This window comes from Oreochromis aureus, linkage group 4, assembly GCF_013358895.1.
Source record: "Oreochromis aureus strain Israel breed Guangdong linkage group 4, ZZ_aureus, whole genome shotgun sequence".
Classification (NCBI taxonomy): domain Eukaryota; kingdom Metazoa; phylum Chordata; class Actinopteri; order Cichliformes; family Cichlidae; genus Oreochromis; species Oreochromis aureus.
Genome location: NC_052945.1, coordinates 16918365 through 16938282, shown reverse-complemented (window position 1 = coordinate 16938282; position 19918 = coordinate 16918365). Strand labels below are relative to the sequence as shown.

The window sequence follows — 19918 nt, the reverse complement described above, 5'->3', positions numbered from 1 at the left end:
AGCTGCTACTCCATATGATACGCCTCCTTACTGCCCAGAGCCTGCATGTCATTTTACTTTGCATGTATTTATGAGTCTGAGTGCATGTGAAAGGAAAAGCGAGGGGGAGAGAGACCAGCTAGAGGCCAGTCCCATGGAAAATGTGCAAAATGTGAGTGTTGCTGGTTGTTGCTTCCCAGTTTCTCCCTCATGGTGCAGCAGGATTTGGCTTAGTACCATTAACATGCAGAAGCCAAAATTTAGATGGACACCACCCCCTACATCGCTGGATTACCTGCAATCTAATAAAACTAAACCTAAACCTTTCCCTGTGAATGGATATTTTCCACCAGCTCCACACTGCAAGCACTACAGTCACCTGGTCAGAGGTGTTAGGGCTGCTTGGGGGGGTGTAAATGGAAATCCTTCCTCTAAATCGCATCTTGCAACACTAATAAAACAGGGAATCCAAGAGGAGGATGAGATGGTGGGAGCCAGAGGGGGTGTTCCACCAGTCCAAACCTCCCTGGAAGATGGACTGGAGCAGCTGAGACAACAAGCATGTGATGTGAGCGAGAAATAATAATCACCACAGCAATTTGTTACCGTCAAGATCCCCTAGATAACAAAAGGAATCCCGGAAAGTGGATCGTGTAACTGTAAAAATAAGAGTCACAGAAAATGTCCACGAGAAAAGAAGTCAGAGAGATTTAAAAGTAGTTCTTATATAGTGCTTTTCTACTCTACAAGAGCACTCGGAGTACTTCATAAAGCATGCTTAACGATCTATAGCCATCAACCTAAATGCCATTTCATTCGTCATCCACGTTACTGAGCGTGTTTATTACTACTATTTATTACTTCTATTGGAAGACAGAGGACATTAGCTTGAGAACTTTATTCTGAAAGGCACAGCCGGAAACGCATTGGATAAGTTGACGTTGCATTGGTGTGTTTTCTGTGAGCGCGGAACAGTGCCGCACCAGCTGGATGTGACAGAGTTGCATGTAGAGGGTCCAATCTGTGCTCACAGGCTGAAACAGTGACAGAGATCTTAGGTGGAGTGGAGTGTGCGCGTGCATGCGCTCGAGACTCGTCGTGCAGCGAGCTAATAAAGCGTGCACGTGTCAGTGATCAATTAATCTGTCAGGGTTACAGTGAACGAGGACGGAGAGGAGACGGCGGGGACTGTGGCGGCTGTGGAGAGCTGTCACTTTCTCTGCGCGTAGAAGGATTATCATTACGCACGTTATGCGGAGCGCAGCTTCGGTGATGCGCTGAGTCGGGAGAGGTGCAGCGGGGAGCAGCGAGAGTCAGCCCGGACATTCAGCGGCAGTAACTGGAAGAGGGGGGGGGGGGGATCCGTGTTGTTATGGGTATCGCTGGATTCCGACCGGCCGTCTGTTTTATTTATTCCGGTGAACACTCCGACGTTGGTGCCGAATCAAAGTCACATATGCGCACTGCTAAACAAAGGATTTAAAGGGAAAACGATAAAGAATCTCTTACATATTTCAACCCTTACACCCGGTTTGTCTCATCCCCTCTCTTGTTTTTGGACTTCCATTCATGCACATTCTACCGCTGATGAAAACAGACACGGGCTGAATAACCGGGTACCTCTGGTGTGGAACCAGGAGCAGGAGGAATCCTCTGGTCTTATCTCATAAGGGTCCATGTGGATGGAGAGAGAATACGCAAACCCAGCGAGCGGAGCTCATTACGAAATGTGACATTTTTATTGTTTCCCATCAAACCCGACAACTGTGCACCCGTCTTCATCCTCGAACACCTTTAATTTACGTCGTTCAAGGTACGTGCTGCTCACCATGTCGCCTACAGATACTGATTTTTTTAAGGGAAAAAGGGGGGGCAGGGGGGAGTTATCCTTGTGGAAATGTGTACGCACGACATTTACTGAGGGCTGTTTGGCTGAATACCCTACAGGGAATCACTGTTTATTTGAATGCACCTGCGTCTGCACTGTATTAAGGCTGACTTTTTTTTAAAGGGGGGTTTATCAGCACTGAGAAGGAAGTTGCATCACTGACAGCCATAGAAAAAAAAAAGGCGATGCACCAAATGCAGGTGTGGGGAGCAGAGGGCAAACATGGGATGAGCATTTTTGCAGAAATATATATTCATGCACGAGGCTCAACTCACACTGTCTTAAGGCAAATTAGGTAAAAACTAAAGAAAATGACTGTGAAGCAGTTCGACTGGTGAGACATTTGAGCTTTTTTTTCTCACGAGGATAGAAACGCTGCTCTCTTTTAGTGGCAGCGACTCCATTTTCATCCCACAACACACTGGGATATTTTGGGAGTGTCAATCACTCCGCTGTGCTTTAGTTCGGAGGTTAGATGTCATTCTTTTATTTTTGGAATCACACACACATTCCCCCCACCCCCCGGGATAACAATGGCCTTACTTCTGGTCCCTCAAACAAACACACTCTTCTGGAAGCCCCCAGGGATCCTCCCATGTGGTCGTATTGTTAAGAGAGAGGGGGATGCTGAAAAAAGGAAAAGAAGAAAAGGGCATTCTCTGAATTTGTGTTTGCATTAAGCTGCTTCTTTGGCCAGCTAAAACACAGGGGTGTCCCTTTTAGTAGACTTGAACCTCTCATGCTGGCCTTGCAGACAGGACACAGTGCCCAGGATGTCTAACTTGACAAGAAATCGCACTTAAATGCCCTCTTGAGCCTAATTAGAAAAAGGATCTTTGCATGGAAACTGATGCCAGTTTATGGATTACCTTCCTTTTTGATCAGTAGATAGATGATACGTGAGCCCTGAGCGCAGGATTGTGTACTGAGAAAGCTCACTGGCCTGTTATGGAGTGCTTTGTTTTCTATCATTAATCAATATTCAGCAGGGTGAAGCTGTTTATTCTCAGACTGTGAATTCATGAGTTACTTAGCATCCTCTTGGGGGAAAATAAAGCTACAGTTTGTCCTCCAGGAGGACGCCATATGTGCCATGTTCAGATGATTGTATACGTGTGTGTTTGTGTGCGTGTGTAGCTTCTCTATGTACACATGACACAGCTGACTGTATAAGATGGGGTATTTTTGTCACTTACATGGGAACTCCTTGCTTCTCCTTTTATATGTGCATTTGTGATCATGCACCTCCCACCCTTTCCAACATACACACACACACACACCCACACACGCTCCAGGCAAGAGCCTCGCTCCAATTCTTCCTCCGCATATCCGGCTGTTCCTTCTTCCTCTTGCCTCTCTGATCACTATCACGCTCTCTAACCAAATCTGATCTCCCTGGGCCCCTGTGACCACCCCCACCCTCCAACCCCAGCCTCCTTCATCTCCACCCCAGATCCCATCAAGTTATCTATAATGGATGCCGCTCATTCGTGTCACACAGAAGCAGAACACGTGACACCAGATGTCCGTGGCTCTAGTTTCAGGGTACACTTTGGGGTTTGGCATGCCTTCACATCTGACCCGTCACCTCACGCTCGTTGTTATTGTTGGAAGGAGAGAGACAAGGTAGTCGAGGGAGGGGAGTGAGGGTTGAGAATAAACACTGGTGCTCTTAATTGCCAAGTCAATTAGCATATGGTCTTGCTGCGAGTCCAGTCACATGGTAATGAGGCTTAATTAGGGTGGCCAGGGATGTCTGAAGAGTCTTGGGAGAATACTTACACTGTCAGATTTTTCAGTATGGCACCCAGGAGCTTGGTGTGGCAAATGTATCACGTCTTTTCAGGCTCTTCTTTCAGGGTTTTTTTTATTCCAAAACCTGTTTATATATGTTGTCTTTGAGTTTTTTTCCCCTAAACTTTGCCTTTCCAACTTCTTCCCACTGTTTTAGCACCCACATGTACATCACAGTGCAATAACACATCACTTCCCTCATTTTTCTCTTTAAATTTCCATTGTTTTGTCTGTTGCTACCAGCTGGATTATGATCGAGGTCACAAATGTCATAAGACTGTTGACAAACTCAGTCAGATCAGATGATGGAATTCAATTTTGGCTATTTTATGTGAAGTAGGAGGTTGGATGCTTTCCAACAAATCCATTCCCTCACATTTGTTTATGATAAACCTTCATCAAAAAAATGGCGTCATGAATGGGTAACAGCTGACCGGCTATGACAAAAATCTTGTCTGAATAATGAAGAAAGCGTGCTGTACTTGCAGGATCAAAGCTGCTGTAGATGTCTCCAATCCATGCACAGGAAACTAACTCTAGGATGTCTGCTGCTGCGTCGCTGTGATCTCAGGTCTGTTTATTTCAGCAGCCTGGCAGGAAGTACAAGACTTGGAAGTATAGAAATATATATTCATGCACAAGACCCAGAATATAAATTGGCCACATATTGGCGGTTTTCATCATTGAATGTCTGTGACTCTGGTTAAATGCACTGCTAGAGAGGATGTCTCTGGTCATCTTGTCAAAGTGTTCTCAAGAGAGAAAGAAGACTCTTCGCTATAGAAAATAAAACCAAGTCCAGTCAAGCCAAGTTTAATTTAAAACCCTCTCAGATCCTCTAAAACTGGTTGATGAAAACAGAAAACTGGAAGGAAGAAGATGTGCGAGTCCTCTCACTCAGAACGTCTTCATCTGTAGACCATGTACTGTCTTAATATACTTAATATACTTTTACACTACAGCACTTAGAAAGAATAGAATAAAACTAACTCTTACATTAACTGACTGTACTTCATTTAATAACTGAAAAAGTTACAGGAATAAACACCTGTTATTCAAATGGTCAGTATTTTAAGTAATTTATAGATTTTTGTCAATGCACTATCCTGACTTTATTTGGTTTATTTATTTTGTTTGTCAGCTAGTTATTATGTAGCAAAGATTTTTATATAAACAACATTATCATTATTTTAAAAAAGGCCCTGAAAGGATCTAATTGCAACCTTCATAATATTCTATGAGGACGAGTCAGTGGAGAGAGACAAACACGAGTTGTTCTTTCAGACCAGGCTTTAATTCCTGAAGCCACTGCAGGCCTGGGTTCATATTATATATATAATCCCAGCTAATAATGTAAACGTATGCAGTGTTATAAGAAAAGGTGGAGAATGGTGGAGTTATTGAGCGGTGCCACCAGCAAGCAGATGCCAGGACAAGACCTGTAATTGACCCGCTCACCTCAACAGCTGGATCCGTGCGTTTCCAGATGTATACCTATGCATTTAAGCACTCGCACAGACGCACATTCATCCCCATTCAGATTCAAATTCTCGGCATAAGACACAAAAAATGACAATTACTGCGGGTTGTCAAATCGTAATAATCCCCCCAATTATCACAAGGGTAATTAGAAAGCATCTGCTCGTGAGCTACGTCTGATAATTGTTGGAGCTTGTAATTGTACAGGACAGCTTGCTTCTACACCCCCACTCCCAAACCCCCATCCCCCTCCCACCCCATCCCTGCCTATCCAGCCTGGGGCAGATCTGAATGACTGCAGTGCTGCACATTTGCACTCTCATGCATGTATTCCTGTTGCGTTTTAACAGCAGTGGTGTAAGGAATTGCATGCTGCATTCTTTCCACAATCAGTGTTGTGTCAGAATGTGTTGCCTTCTCACACACCACACACACACACGCACATCCATAGTAAATGCCACCAAGCTGGATGTTACGTGCACATAATGCCAGTATGTTTATGCGAAAGCAACACATGTAACAGTGCTAGATGGGAAATGAAGGGGACTAAGATGGACCTCGGGTTGCCAGCAGGCTGCTTGGCACTGAGGAAGATGAAGCCTGAGAAACAGCAGCCATGCAGCAGAACTGGCAGGAGCTGGATCCTTCCCTCAGTTACATAAGATACACAGTGAAAATAAAAGGAAAGGAAAGCAGGGGGGATGAGGAGGAGGAGGTGGAGTAGGAAGGCGGGGGGGCCACAAGCAGGAAAGGGGAAATGATGCCAAAATGGAAGCAAGACGGTGCATTTGGGATTAGACACTGGGTAGCAAAAGAGGGGGACTAGTCGAGGTGTGTGAGGCGCATCTTTCACAGCACGTCTTCAAATACAGCGAGTCGAGGCCGCTCTGGCTGCTCTGGAGGAGCGGGGGCATTGAAAATCCAACAGAATAGAGGATTTTTTTTTTTAATGGAGGGGAGGGCAGAGATGGCTGCGTGATGAGTGACAGAGAGAGAAACACGTCTAGAGAGAGCGAGGGGAGGGTGAGACGGCGGCTACATCCTCTGAGCTGCACAAACCAAAAGGCCAGACAGTTTCGCTTCTAAAACCACTCATGTAAAGCTGAAGTAAAAAAGAGGTGTCTGTAGGTTTCTGCGTGGCATTTTGCACATGCACGTCTCGCTGCTTGTGCATGTGTGCAGCCATTCTCTCTGCGCATCCTTCAGCCTTGCAGCTTACCGGTCTGCCAAGCCACTCAAAAAGCAGCCAGAGCAACCATCTGTGCGAGAGGGGGGTGACGAGATGGCGAGCGAGTCAAAAAGTCACGAGTGTGCAGGCCACAAGCTCCAGTCCCTCCATGTCCTGTTGTGATGTGCACTTGTCTCGAGTGCAAAGCGTTAATGTCCCAGTAATTACAATGTGACAAAGGATGTGGAAAAGAAAGACAAAAAGAAGGAGGAGGAGCAGGCTGCTTGGCTTTTTGAGGATGAGCGAGTGAGGTTTAACTCCTTGGCTCCTCTCCCTTTTGTTCCTGTAGTTTAGAGACGGAGCATAAAAAGCGGGATGATGTTAGGAGGAAACATGAGTGTTTTTGTGCGTTAAGGCGTGCATGATAATGTCAGGTGTTTGTGTATGCACAAAAAGATCCAGCTCTGTATTTTTATGTGTGTGTGTTTTGGTGAGTCATTCCTCTGTAAGCACTGATTGATGTTAATATAGACCAATAATAACCAGCGGCTACGAGCTGCAGCAGCAAGGAAGGAAGGAAGGGATGAGACAACAGGAAATAACAAGCAGGAAATGAGGGAGCAAAGAATTTTATTAATGAGGAGGCATGAAGAAGAATTTTGGAGGGTGTAAATCTCTGAAGGATACATGAAAGGGCTCGAAACACATGAATATGCACAACGCACATATATATGCACACATCTTTCACTGTTATGCCCTCAGGGGAGGGGGGGGGGGAGAAATAAATAATGCTATTTCGCAAACTTGTAAACAACTGCTCTCTTTAAAAATCCGTCTTAAATGTATATGAGGAAAGAAACATCAAAAGCTTGTAAATAAATGGATGGTCCAGCTATGCAGGCAGGGTACAGGCGCACAAGAGAGCAAGAAGGAAGGTCTGGAGAAGAATTATAAAGCAGTACAAGTGTTTTTCAGTTTCTTATAGAACATTAATAATGCTTTTTTACATCTTTATGAACTTTTTTGTGGCAAAATAGGTTTGAACATGGGTGTTATTGGTCTTTTTTAAATTATGTTTAAGGGATCTTAGCTACACTTTATAATATCATTCAAAGATGTAGAGAATCTGGAGAAATCTCTTTCTGCAAAGGACAAGACAGAAAACTAAAACAGTGGTGACCTTTAGGGCCTCAGCCTATACTTCATTAAATTGAAACTGCAGTACTAAAAATCACTGCATGGGCAGTAAATATATTTTCTATGTGATGTAAAACTGTACCATTAAAAAAAAAAAGATCTTGACTAGTGGGTGCTGGTACAACTCACCAAGCATGCCATAGGGCTACTGCTCTTTTTCTCTCTGTCTGAGCTTTAGAGACAGAGTGTGTCTGTCTGTCCCCCCACGCCCACCCCCAACAAGACCTTGATTAACCACTGGCTCCTCACTGAAGAGAGACCACTTGGCTTGTTATCAGCACACAGTTCAAAAGTCAGCATCCTTGATGGTATGGAGGTGCATTAGTGCACATGTCACGGGTGACCTGCACACCTGCGAAGGCACCATTAAGACTAAGTGACATATACGTCCACCCATCTATGTCAAACCACATTCTGCATGTGTTAGAACAACACGGCTGCATAGGAGAAAAAAGAGCGCGGGTGGTTAACCTGACCCATCCTACAGTCCAGATCTGTAATGCATTGAATTCATTTGGAGCTCAACAAACTGTTAAGCCTCGGATGATTTATTTGTACTAAATATAGCATTTAAATTATTTCAAATCTGCTTGTTTGTATTGAGATTTTACACCGTGTCCAATGTCACCGTCTAAGCTGTGACAAACACGTGAGCGGTCAATTTGAGCTTATTTACACATCCAGCCATTATAAAGCAACTTAATCATTAGTTTAGAGTCAACCTACTATATTTAAACCTACTGCTGAGTGTCCTTTTGTTAAAGGAGAGTTAGAATGAGCTCTTGTTAGAAGTGTAAAAGTAAATGGCACCGGTAAAGTGGCAGACAGGCATCTGAACAATGAGCTGAAAGTCACTATAGAGCAGCAGAGAGCTGCAGGTTGAGCGATGGTTTTTATTTAATGCAATGTTGTTAAAAAATATTGATTGTAGCTGGTTTCCTCTTTACTGTCATACCTTACAGGAAAGTCAGAAATGTCACAAAGACAATACAGCACAAAGCGGGGCTACACTGCTACTGATTCACTAGACTTCCTCGTACTTTCCAAATGTCTTGGGTCTATTTCTCGCTTCTTCCAGTCTGCTCGATTTAATAACTGGTGTGTTTAAACCTAGTACTCTCCTCTATCGCCTCAACCATATGACTCATCCCGACTTACTTGATATAGAGAAACAGAGGACATGAAGCTGGAAATATCCAGTGTTCACTATGTGGTATGCAAACACTGTCTATTCGTGGACACAGCGAGACGTCCATGGCGGACTCGCACTGTGACTAAAGTTCTCTGAAATAAACAATCCAACGTGCAGCTGTAAGCATGGAGAGGATAGAAAAGAGCAGCGTGCATGAGCCAGCCTGGAAAGAATGCCCCAAAGCTTAGTGACAGCAGCCTGGCAGGAAGATATGTTTGTGCGCGCAGTGTTGTGGCGCCTTTAAATACAGATCAACCTCCTATAAAACACACAGCTTGTCAGGTGAAACGACAGCGCTGATCATCCCAGCAAAGCCCACAATGAAATGAAAGATTGTGTATTTTTATGTGTGTTTGTGTGGCTGACAGCTGTGATGAATAAAGGAAAAGGGAGACTGAGACGGCATTGATTTTGCAGAGTGCTTATGTGTTTTTTTGTTTTTCCCCTCACTGGGACACTTTTCTCAAAAGTACACAAATGTTTGTACTTGTGCTCGAGGTGCTGTTGCTGTTGTCTACAATAGATTGTCACTAGGTGCCCTTAGATGCCTGATAGTGAGCCAAACTGAGTGTACACAGTAGTTCCTTTCTCTGTTTCTCTTGTTTTTTCATAAAAATATGCATGATGCTGCAGCTCCCCTGTCAGCACTCCAAAGGCTAGTGTGCTGGATAAGACTAGACAAATCACACCCCTAAAACTCTGTTGTTGTGTAGATACTCGGGCTCTTTTGTATTTTTCATTGCATGGGGGGGTTGCTGTTTTTATTTGAAGCCATTTGCCTCAGAAATGAACCCTTTAAAAAACTTCTAAAAGGTTCAAAAAAGGTTTGGCTATAGGCTATTATTGGTGAAACGGGACGTGTGTGTGTTAGAAAGGCTTCAGTCATTCACCCTGCATGAACTACTGTCTTTTGTTCCCTCTCTAAAACACAGCAGTGGCCGATTGTCTGTATTGTCACACAAAGGGATGATTACTGTGGGAGTGACTGCTCAGCTCTACAGCTTTGCAAATGTTATTGACCAGAATGACTTACTGACTTTCTCTCCCCCACTTTTCTCCACTCTCCCTCATTGCCCCTTACCTCTGCATCGTCTCCCTATCTGTCTTCTCTCAGAGATGGCGTTCCCACCAGTTCTCCTCCTGCTGCTGCTGACTGTTGCTCACCGTGCCAGCAGCGAGCCAGAGGCGCTCCCCAGAGGCTGTGGCTGGGGCCTTGTGCGTCCGTACACCCTCCTCTGTGACCTGGACTCCATATGGGGGGTGGCCGTTGAATCCGTGGCTGCCGGTGGGGTGCTGGCTGCCATCTTACTCGCCCTAGTCCTGCTGTGCCGTTTACGCCACATCAGTGAGGGCGAGAAGCGGAGCGGCGTGGGACCTATCCTCCTTCTGCTTCTCGGTATCCTTGGCTTGTTCGGCCTGAGCTTTGCTTACCTGATTGAGCAGGATGAGTCACTGTGTCTTCTCCGCAGGGCCCTGTGGGGTCTCCTTTTTGCCCTTTGCTTCTCCTGCTTGCTGGTTCAGGGCGTCCGTCTGCGCAGGCTGGGCCGGGAGCGTCGCAGCCCTGGTGGCTGTGCCCTAACCGGCCTGGCACTGGGTTTGAGTGCCGTACAGGGCATCATTGCTGCAGAGTGGCTGCTTCTGACCGTGCTGAGGGAAGGAAAAGCTGCCTGTCAGTACCTTCCTCTGGACTTCGCACTGGCATGCAGCTACGTGCTAGCCCTCCTACTAGCTGCGCTGACGGCAGCCTCCCTGGCCCTGTGTGGCAAGACACGTCAGTGGCGCTGCAATGCCATCTGGCTACTGGTCACCTGCCTGATGTCACTGCTGCTGTGGGTGGCCTGGGTGGGCTTCTATCTGTATGGAAACAACTGGCTCGGCAGGTCTCCAGAGTGGGATGACCCAGCACTGGCTATTGCTTTGGTTGCTCAGGGATGGCTGCTGCTGATATTCCATGCCATTCCCGAATCTCACGTCTGCCTGAGACCCCCGCCCCAACCCACTGCCCCGGATTACTTCGACACATCCCAGAACTCAACACGGATGAGGGAGACGAGCTTCGATGATGACACCCCTCTATCTCACAGGCAGTTTGTGGAGAACCAGGGCTACGGATATAATGACGAGAACACTGCAGGTACAGCACAATCTGATACTTTAGAGCAAACAGGTGTAATTTAGCTTTGTAGGAGGAATGTAGGCCAAAGTGACTAATGCAACTCTTGGAAACATTTGTATGCTTGGCTAGTAATAACTGCAGGAGGACATTTCTGCAAGTGTTTCTTTGGTTCCTCCAGACAGAAAGCCGAGTGGTGAGTCAGGGTGAGTAATCTCTGTCCGTCTCTTCCACGCCAGGCTTGAGGAGCGGTGGCGGTGCCGGGCAGCACAGCAGCAACACCGGTGCCAGGCCAAGCGCTCCTTTCCGCAGCAACGTCTACCAGCCCACCGAGATGACCATGATCCTGAACGGGGGAGCGGTGAGTACATCCTCCCAGTCACAGGTACACGCCGCTTACACACCGCTCTCTCATTCGACCACGCCGACAAGACTGCATGCACATTTGTGCGTTCTGGACCATACGTCATTGCACAAGAATGAGGGAGAGGTGTGAGAGTGTGTGCGTGCGTACTCAGTTTGTGTTTGGAAACTCTCAAGCGACTGTGTTTGTTCCACATGCATGGACGGATTTGTCACAAATGGTCACTCATCTGACATTGATCTGTGTAAGGGTGATCGTGAGGAAGCTTCTGCTTCTTATTCTGCTGTCTGTGTAAAAATATAATACCATTAATCCACTGAGTGATGCCACTGTCAGGTGACCCAGCAGGCTGTTCATTGTGCAGGATGAATGGTCATCGTGGCTGGTGCAGGTGAACCGCTTTCCAGCCACTGTGCTATGAATTAAGCCCACCCAACAACACCTCGCATATTACAGAAGTCTAAAAAGCTGAAACGACACTCTGCTGACAGAGATAATTTGTAGTCACTATTCCTAGAAATTGCAGCTGGGCGTGCTGATTGAGCTGACAAAGGGAACGGAGAGGCGTCTCCTTAAGCTGCTTTGCATAACATATCACTAGTCTGCATGAACGGTGTTGTTGTGCACCCACGTGAAAGGCAGGCAGAGGTTATTTGTACAGCCGGCTCAGGGCGCTCTGAGGGAACCGATTTGCAGAAAGCATGAAATAAATAAGAACCTTTAACGGCAATTTTAAATGATACTAAAAAATAAAAAAATAAGAGCACAAAGAATTAAATAGATTACTGCAGGATTGTATTGCAAGGTTGATAATGGTCTAAGTACAGTTTGACATTTTAGGAGACTGGCACATTCCCCATCTTACAGCAAGTAAAACAGGAAAATCAATACCCCTCCACTCTTTACAGTAAATATCAATCATCTGCCAGGCAAGGAGTGGAAACATGGAAACATTTAGCCTTTTTTAATACATTAAATCAGTCTTTGTACTAAATGAATAAGCTCCTGCTTAAACCCAAATATTTACACTTAAAATAAGTGTAACTTTAGCTAAAGTGCAAGCTAAGTTGCACTGGCTAAACGTGAAGGTGGCCTGTACTGGAGGTAAACCTTTGTTTCTAATTCTCTCTGCGTGATGAGTCATGCTTGCCCATTTTTCACTGCAGCACTATTTTTGTATGAAGCCTCACTTTTAGATCCACTCCACTTTCTCTGTTAAGTTACTCCGATGATAAAAACACAGCACTTTCCAAAACCCTTTATTCCTAAATAGGAGTTTTATTGTGAACCATCTGAAGGAGTAGGCAACCATATGTGACAACATCTGGCTGGTATTAATGGATGACAAACCGAAATGGATCAGAATCAACAAATTAAACACGACAAAAAGCAACAATATGATTGTACTGCTGGATTTTTATTTTTTTTTAAATCGGAATGCACATTTTATGACAGGCACTTTTTCCCGGAGGCTGGTCATTATTGGAGACCAGGCTATTAACTGACCACAGTGCATTTGGGGGAAATATAATAGCTGCTATAATTGGATTCGTGTGGCTTTAAAATTTAATAGCAATACAATAATATGAGCTAACATTTTCCATCAATAAAAACATTATACTTTTTGACAGATAAATATTGCATTTGTTCCCTTTCTACAGAGAGCAGTATCATTTACTGCACTACCTTTGTTAACACTTTCCACGACGACGGCCCCTTTATCCTTAATGACTAGTTTTGACACCTCAGGATAGATCACTAAAGATGTGGTTTCACAACCATTAGAACAGTTTCTGGGGGGGTTAAGGGTAGCTGCACAGGCTAACTTCAGTCATTTTGTACTACAAGCAGGCCTGAAAGATGTTCAGAAAAGAGCTTCAAAGGTTACTCCTAGTAGGTTTTCAAAGGGTGAAGAGTTAAATAGCATTTTTTAGAGAATATTAACTATGCATTTACCAGAAAAACATGCAGTTTTCAGTTTTTCTGGAGCCCTGAATACAGCCTGCAGGTTTTCCACTCAGGTTTCAGGGTACAGCTAGTCTCTGGCTACGTCCACACTAATGCGTTTTCGTTTGAAAACGCATCGTTTTCTCTCCGTTTTGGTCTCCCGTCCACACTGAGATGGCGTTTTCCCCAAGGAAAAACGCAGCGTTTTGAAAACACTCTCGAAAACGCATACATTTCAAAACGGAGCTGTCCCATCTCAGTGTGGACAACCGACAACGCAGACCTTCGAAAATGATGACGCATTTTAGTCATGTGATGCAGTCATGTGACCAATTAACCTAAGATAGCGGAGGGCATTATACAGCAGTTGTTTTGTTTGCTCTCAGTTTTGACAGCCCTATTAAAGATTAATATCAGTTTGCACATGCTCCAGATAGCTTTTCTTCAAATTCTTTAATTCTCACTCGCTGTGGCAACTTTGTACTTTTGTGTTACTCGCAGCAACAACTCCGCCTCATTGTTAGTCCCTTTAAAAAACTCCTCGACCTTTTGCCGCGACGTTTCAACGAGCCGGAAAGTAAATAAACGGCAGACAGAAATGAGGCAGGCCAAATCTTCTTGCGCTTCACGCATGCGCAGTACTGGAACGTAAGCGTTTTCGGACGTTTCAATGTGGACGCACAACTGTGTGAAAACGACTGAAAACACTAGTGTGGACGCGGCGGAGCGTTTTCAGACGAAAACGCCATTTTCAAATCTATCCGGGGTAGTGTGGACGTAGTCTCTGTGTCACCTGAGAGGTCAATAAAAGGGCAAAAAAGCCAAAGTAGCTTCAATTCTGTGAATGCCATAAGATATTTGCAATTTACCTGGTTTTTGGCAGCTCGATAGCCTGAAGAGAGAATTCACGTAGACTGGTTTTAGTGTGTAAATACATCTGCAATGGCAAAAACACAGGCATTTTGTTTTAAAACACAGAGAGATGTGCACATAAAGTGTGAATGGAACGTATGCAGACCCTGTAACCATGTGAATTAAAATGCATGTCTAAAAATGAGATGCTTTCACTAACAAACTCAACTTTTTCACCTACAGGTGCCCTCTGCCCCTCCTACCTACACGGGGAGGCAGCTGTGGTGAGCCAGAGGTTTGGAAAGAGGGTGTGTGATTTAAAAAGGAAAAAAAAAGGACGAGATGAAGAGGGTGAGGAGGGAGAATGAGGGGGGTCCAGGACGAAGGGCCCACCTCCCTGTCTGGCTGGACTGGACTAAAAGCACGGATGCCTACATCGACCTTTCACTCTGTGTACAGACTTTAACACTGACTGTGTGCCAATCAACTACTGTTTGAGTGTGTGTGAGATTCAGAGAGAGTAGGATATGGAGGACAGAGCTGAAGGTTTTCTAGAAGAGTGGAAATGTGAAAGAAAGTAGCAAAAAAAAAGAAAAGAAAAAGAGACTCTGATCTGAAAATGCCAACATGCAGTATTCCTTTTTAGGTATCATTTGCTCCTGTGACACTGCAACATTGTAGGCATCCCTGAAAACTGTGAAATAGATTGCTTTTTCGTGCTCTCTCTCTCTTTCTGTCAGGCAGGATGTCTTTTCTGCAGCTCCTCACAATGAAGGCGTTCGAGTGGAAACATTTGGCTCTGTCCTCCATCCCTCCACGCCGTAGGTGTAGACAGAGCACATGGGCAAACTGTACAACTTGAGCAGGGCCCTCCTAAAATAACCCTGCCTCTGTAGGTGTGAATGTACAGCATATAAGAGGAAAGAGTGTGTGTATGTGTGTGGTCCCTATAACACTCCAGCAAACCTTTCCTCTCCAGACTGTTACCCCCTCAGCAACCCCCACACACCCCAGGCCTGTCTCCTCCCTCTCTCTCACCTCTGTTAGGGTTAGGGTTGCAATCAGAACCATCTGTGAATAAAACACATAACTCTTCTCACCTTCCGCCATCCTCCCGCCTGCATGGACACTTTGCAAACACAAACTCTGAAGCCTGAACTGTGACTGGAAAGGAAGTTTCCCCGATGACCACAGCTGCACCTGAAGCACCTGAACAGAGCTGCCCATGAACTGCTTTTAGATGTACGATAAAGCAGAGCGGATTATGATTGGACTAAGGGGACATCAGTCATGACCAGGCGAGGGGGGGGAGAGGCGCCGCTTAATGAATCTAGGTCAGACTGCTGTGCGCTCCCACATCTCCAGAGCCACTGGCGTTTTGAATCACCCAGGAGAATCTGTCACTTTATATCAGCAAGAAACTGAGCGAGGAAATGAAATGGTCTCCTGTTCTTGGTTCCTGTATTTGTGTTTGTGTGTGCGTACGTGAGTGTTGTGATTTCACGAGTGTCGACGGGGGAGAAAAAAGATTAAAAAAATCAAAGTCCAGGTACATTTCTGGTGCTAAATATTCCTCCACACGACCCTCCAGTGAGGCACGGAACTACAAAAACAACACTTATATTGATACAGTAGTCAAGCTGTGAGTGACAAGACTATATTTAGAGCTGTGGCTGGTGTGTGGAGATATCCTAGAGCCTCAGAAAGATCAGATTAACAGTGCAAGGTAGAAAGAGGGGGATCAAATGGAAAAGGAGGAGGAGAAGGAGGGTGGCGGTGAGTAGGAATGAGATAGCACAAGACGGCCCCAAAGGGAAGTCTGTGTGACAGTGAAATCTCTGAGACTTCCTTCACTCAGCCTCCAATCTGTGTGAGAAAATGGCTCCCACGTCTGTCCGTCTGTATCCATGTTCCTCTTCTCTATGTGGTTGTCTCCATTTCTGTTTTCTTTTTTCTGGTGGAGCGTCTCTTCCTCCTCCTCCTCCTTCCTCTCCTCCTCTGGACTCTTTCTGTGGTCAGCTATAGCTCAAGTCTCTGTGCCAAGAAGGACTCTTGTTTCACTGGAGTCTCTGTTTCACGCCCTTTCCCTTCATCATGGCACCGGCTCTCTCTTTCACCCGAGGAGCTGTGTACATAGTAGTGCTGTAAAGCTTTGCTTGCTTGTTTACCATTTTTTTTTCTTCTTTTTTTTTAACTGTAGGGTGAGTTTAGATATCAGTGATTCATTGCAGAACTGACTGACCACTGCAAACTGATTTTATCTTCTTTTTTTTAACTGGTTTGCTTTGTGTTTATACATTTGCCTGTTTGTTACATTATGCTTTTATTTTTTAAACTATAGCATTTTGGAAATGTTTCGCCAACACTAGATGTGCTTTTATTTTATTTTATTTTATTTTGATTTTTTTGTTTGTTTGATTAAGGAAATAATGTGAGTTGTCAATTATCAGGATTTATGTTCGTTGTACCTCCCACACTTTGCTGTTATGGGGATGCAAACATGATTATGTTCAAATTTTCAAAAAGACGACAATGCCTATTGATAATTTTGCCACTTCATGCAGTAAATCCTGACTTAGTCTGTGATATATTAGGGATAGCTATAAAAAAAAAGAAAATGCAAAGCAGGGAGGGCTCAAGCCCACCAATAGTCAGTGTGCTGGCCCCTGATCTTACTAAGAAAAGACAAGGGGTCAATCCTTGACTACTGCTGTATGTTTATGTCTTACACACTGGCTATTCTAAAATAGGACTGCTACTTGCAGGCCAGCTTCATGCCCAAAGACAGCTTGTCCTGCTATACCAGGCTCTGTTTGGGCAGGCCTGGTCTGAAACAGGCTACAAGCCTCATATCCATGCAAGAAGAACTGTCCTCAGGGTTTTAGATGGTCAGCAGCAAAGAAACAAAGCTCCTGAGTTTCAGCACTCAGAGCTGAGGGGGAGGGAGGTTTCGATTCTTGTGATGTTTTCACTCTATGTGGAGTACATTAAAAAAAAAGAATAACATGATGTGACTTTGTAGACTTTGCACTCGTCAACTACCTATCTGTGCATGCTTATCACCATTTCTACATATATGACCTTTCTCAGACGTACTTTTGAATACTAACTATTTATGTAAAAGGTCATGTGGCAACAATCATACTTTCAGTGTATATCAGATGACACACTTAATGTCTGTGCTTTCTTAAACACAAAAGAGAGCTGGTTCTTGAAAAACAAAGGGAAATGGTCCAAAGCAGTACGATTCCCCAAAAAGGAACAAAATGCCATCATCACTGGACCTAATAATAACTTCCTCTGTTAGTTTGAAGAGTTGAGGGTAAAAAAAGAACAAAAAAAAGGAGAATCTTCCGACTGATATTGTCTCCGTGTTTAAAATCAAATAGACTGTGGTGAGATTTTGCACACAACTTCTATGTTAAGTTTGTCGTCCCTGGGTAGCCCATTTGAAAACCCATACTCCCTGGGGTTGACATGTCCTTGCCTGTCCTCTCCTGATTTGTCTTGCCTTCAGACTGCTCCAGTGGGGCAGCTGACAGGGGTAATATTGGTTTTCACAGCTATGACTGTGCAGTGACGCAGCATGCCTATGTATAGAACTTGATTCCCCTGATTAGAAAAAGAAAAAGACAAAAAAACAACAACAGTTAACTCTCTTGTTTCTGTAACCAATTCAGGACAAAAAAAGTTAAATAAAGGTGTCATATTTGTAGTTAACTTTTAATTGGATCTTGTGTTTTTTTCCTGATGACACATGGTAACAATAACAGCCAGGTATTATGGAAGAATAAAAAACTGCATGTGCTTTTCCCATTTTTGTCAAACCTTCGCAACATTGTACAGATGAAACCAGGTCATTGAATGTAACCTAAAGCAGTTGGTTAGCCTAGCTTAGCACAAAGATACACAAAAGGGATGAAACCATTAGCCTGTACAAAAACATATTCGTGTTATGTAATTTAATGAGATGCAACATGTTCAATTGTAAGCTTTAAGCATGTTTTTTGTTACCTTTGAACATGGACAGGCTAGCATAAAGAATTAGCATAGTCTTTATGCTAATTAAGCTAACAGGCATACAGATTCCATCTTTAACAGAAAAACTACCCCATCTGACTCTTGACAGAAAATGTTCACTAATGTTCACTAATATCTGTAGCAAATTCTTGAATCACCCCTTGAATTCTTTACATTTTGCTTCCAGGAAGCTACTTTCTTATAATATTTTAAAATTGTCTTGAGCAACAATTTTCCAAGTTCTTCTTTGGACACTGGTTGCTTTTTCACTCATTTAGTCCAGTCCTTGTACCTAACCATTTTCAGAGGAATGTTTTTTTTGTTTTTGTTTGTTAAGCTATTTAACTCAACCTACAAGTAATTAAGCATTACAAAAGGCACCTAACTTACGGGATGAACCAGAGGTTTGTGTATACATAACAGACAACTTCACGAAGAATAATTTTACAATTTCTTTAGGCATCTTTAGGCACTTTGTTACTATTGCATAAACATATAATTTATTTAAATTTCTTTACTTGAATCTAGAAAAAAGTACAAAGACAACACAGTTTGACTGGCATAAAATATTATTTTTCAACCAATAAGGTGACTTACAAAGAGCTGTTAGCTGAACATTTGGCATATCTCAGTATAGTTTGCAGTGTGTCCTCAAAAGAACATGAGAAAACTGGACTGGATAGGAAAAAATCCAGTAAAGACCTCACATGTGAGCGATGCATCTGGCCCTTGATCCATCTACCATTCACCAAAGCCTCATCAGAAAAGTTCCATCAGATTTTGAGCTACAATGCAATGCTATGTGGAAAGCATCTGATTGGCAGCAGCTTCATTTTTTAGCATGAAAATGATCCCAAACACATTGCCAGTGTAGTAAAACCATACAAATAGGAAATCATTGTGGAACACAGTCAGTCATGGATTAGCCTCCCCAGAACAACTTTGATGAAGCGGTGTGGGATCATCTTCACAGAGATGATTCTTCAATGCGTTGAAGAATAAAGGAGGTTTTATAAAACACTGACTTTCATGCTCATCCCTATCCTGCACAGATTTCAATAAAATCATAGAATCTACTTCCCATTTTCCCAGCAAAATATAAAGAAATGAGGGGTGGCTCAAGTCTTTTGCACAGTATTGCATTTACATAAATGTCTACTTTGTCCTTTGATGATAGAGATGGAAATATGAGTCTGTAGTTTAACTTTGGGCTACATGTTCTGGGTAGTTTTCTGTCTGACATAGGCTTCTTTAATACATTCAGTGCATTCATAGCACACACAGATCTAAGACATTTTAGTTTTTACATTTTAAATGTGTAAACAAAGTTTTAACTAACACATCAGCCTGGAATCACAACCCAGAACCAGTTGTTATCTGTCTATGCTCTGACAGCTTGATGCCGACACTACCTTCTGCCGTTGTGTGATCAAGTTTCAGTCGGGCACAGTTCTGCCAGACTTCGTGGAGCTGGCTCCTCTATCAGATGTCCCCAGAATTAAATGGGCCGTTTTATCTCCTCACGCAGTGGCAGCTGTCTTCCAGGCATCCACATACCTGCAAAGGGAGATACATGACCCTCCCCACACCTCACTCTGAGGTGGTATGCTTCACTTGGTCAAGAAGCAGTTCATCATGAAACAGAAGATCAACCATCAGTACCCTCTCAGGTACGCTGGGTTTGTGGCGAGATGGAAAAATGCCAGGACTGCACTTTATTCTTTCACTTTAATTGACACCCACAGTCAAGAGAAAACAGCCATAACCTGGACAGTGTTACACAAAGAAGAACTGCAGAGTCACTTGAGCAGCAGTCTTTTAATTTTTGCAAATCAAATTTCATGATTTCTGAATGCCAACAGCTAGAAAAACAAACAGCTGAAGGTGGCAGACTCAGCGGGGATGATGCAAAATGTGCGCCTATT

The 19918-nt window shown here is 43.9% G+C and overlaps 1 protein-coding gene across 1 annotated transcript; it reads left to right on the top strand.

Annotated features, from left to right (window-relative positions):
• The first annotated feature begins 981 nt into the window (after nucleotides 1–981).
• Nucleotides 982–17693, top strand: gprc5ba (G protein-coupled receptor, class C, group 5, member Ba). Its single transcript, XM_031730631.2, has 4 exons — nucleotides 982–1792; nucleotides 9812–10831; nucleotides 11050–11171; nucleotides 14217–17693. The coding sequence occupies exons 2-4, from the start codon at nucleotides 9814–9816 to the stop codon at nucleotides 14259–14261; spliced, it is 1185 nt and encodes a 394-aa protein (XP_031586491.1). The 5' UTR covers nucleotides 982–1792; nucleotides 9812–9813; the 3' UTR covers nucleotides 14262–17693.
• The last annotated feature ends 2225 nt before the right edge of the window (nucleotides 17694–19918 follow it).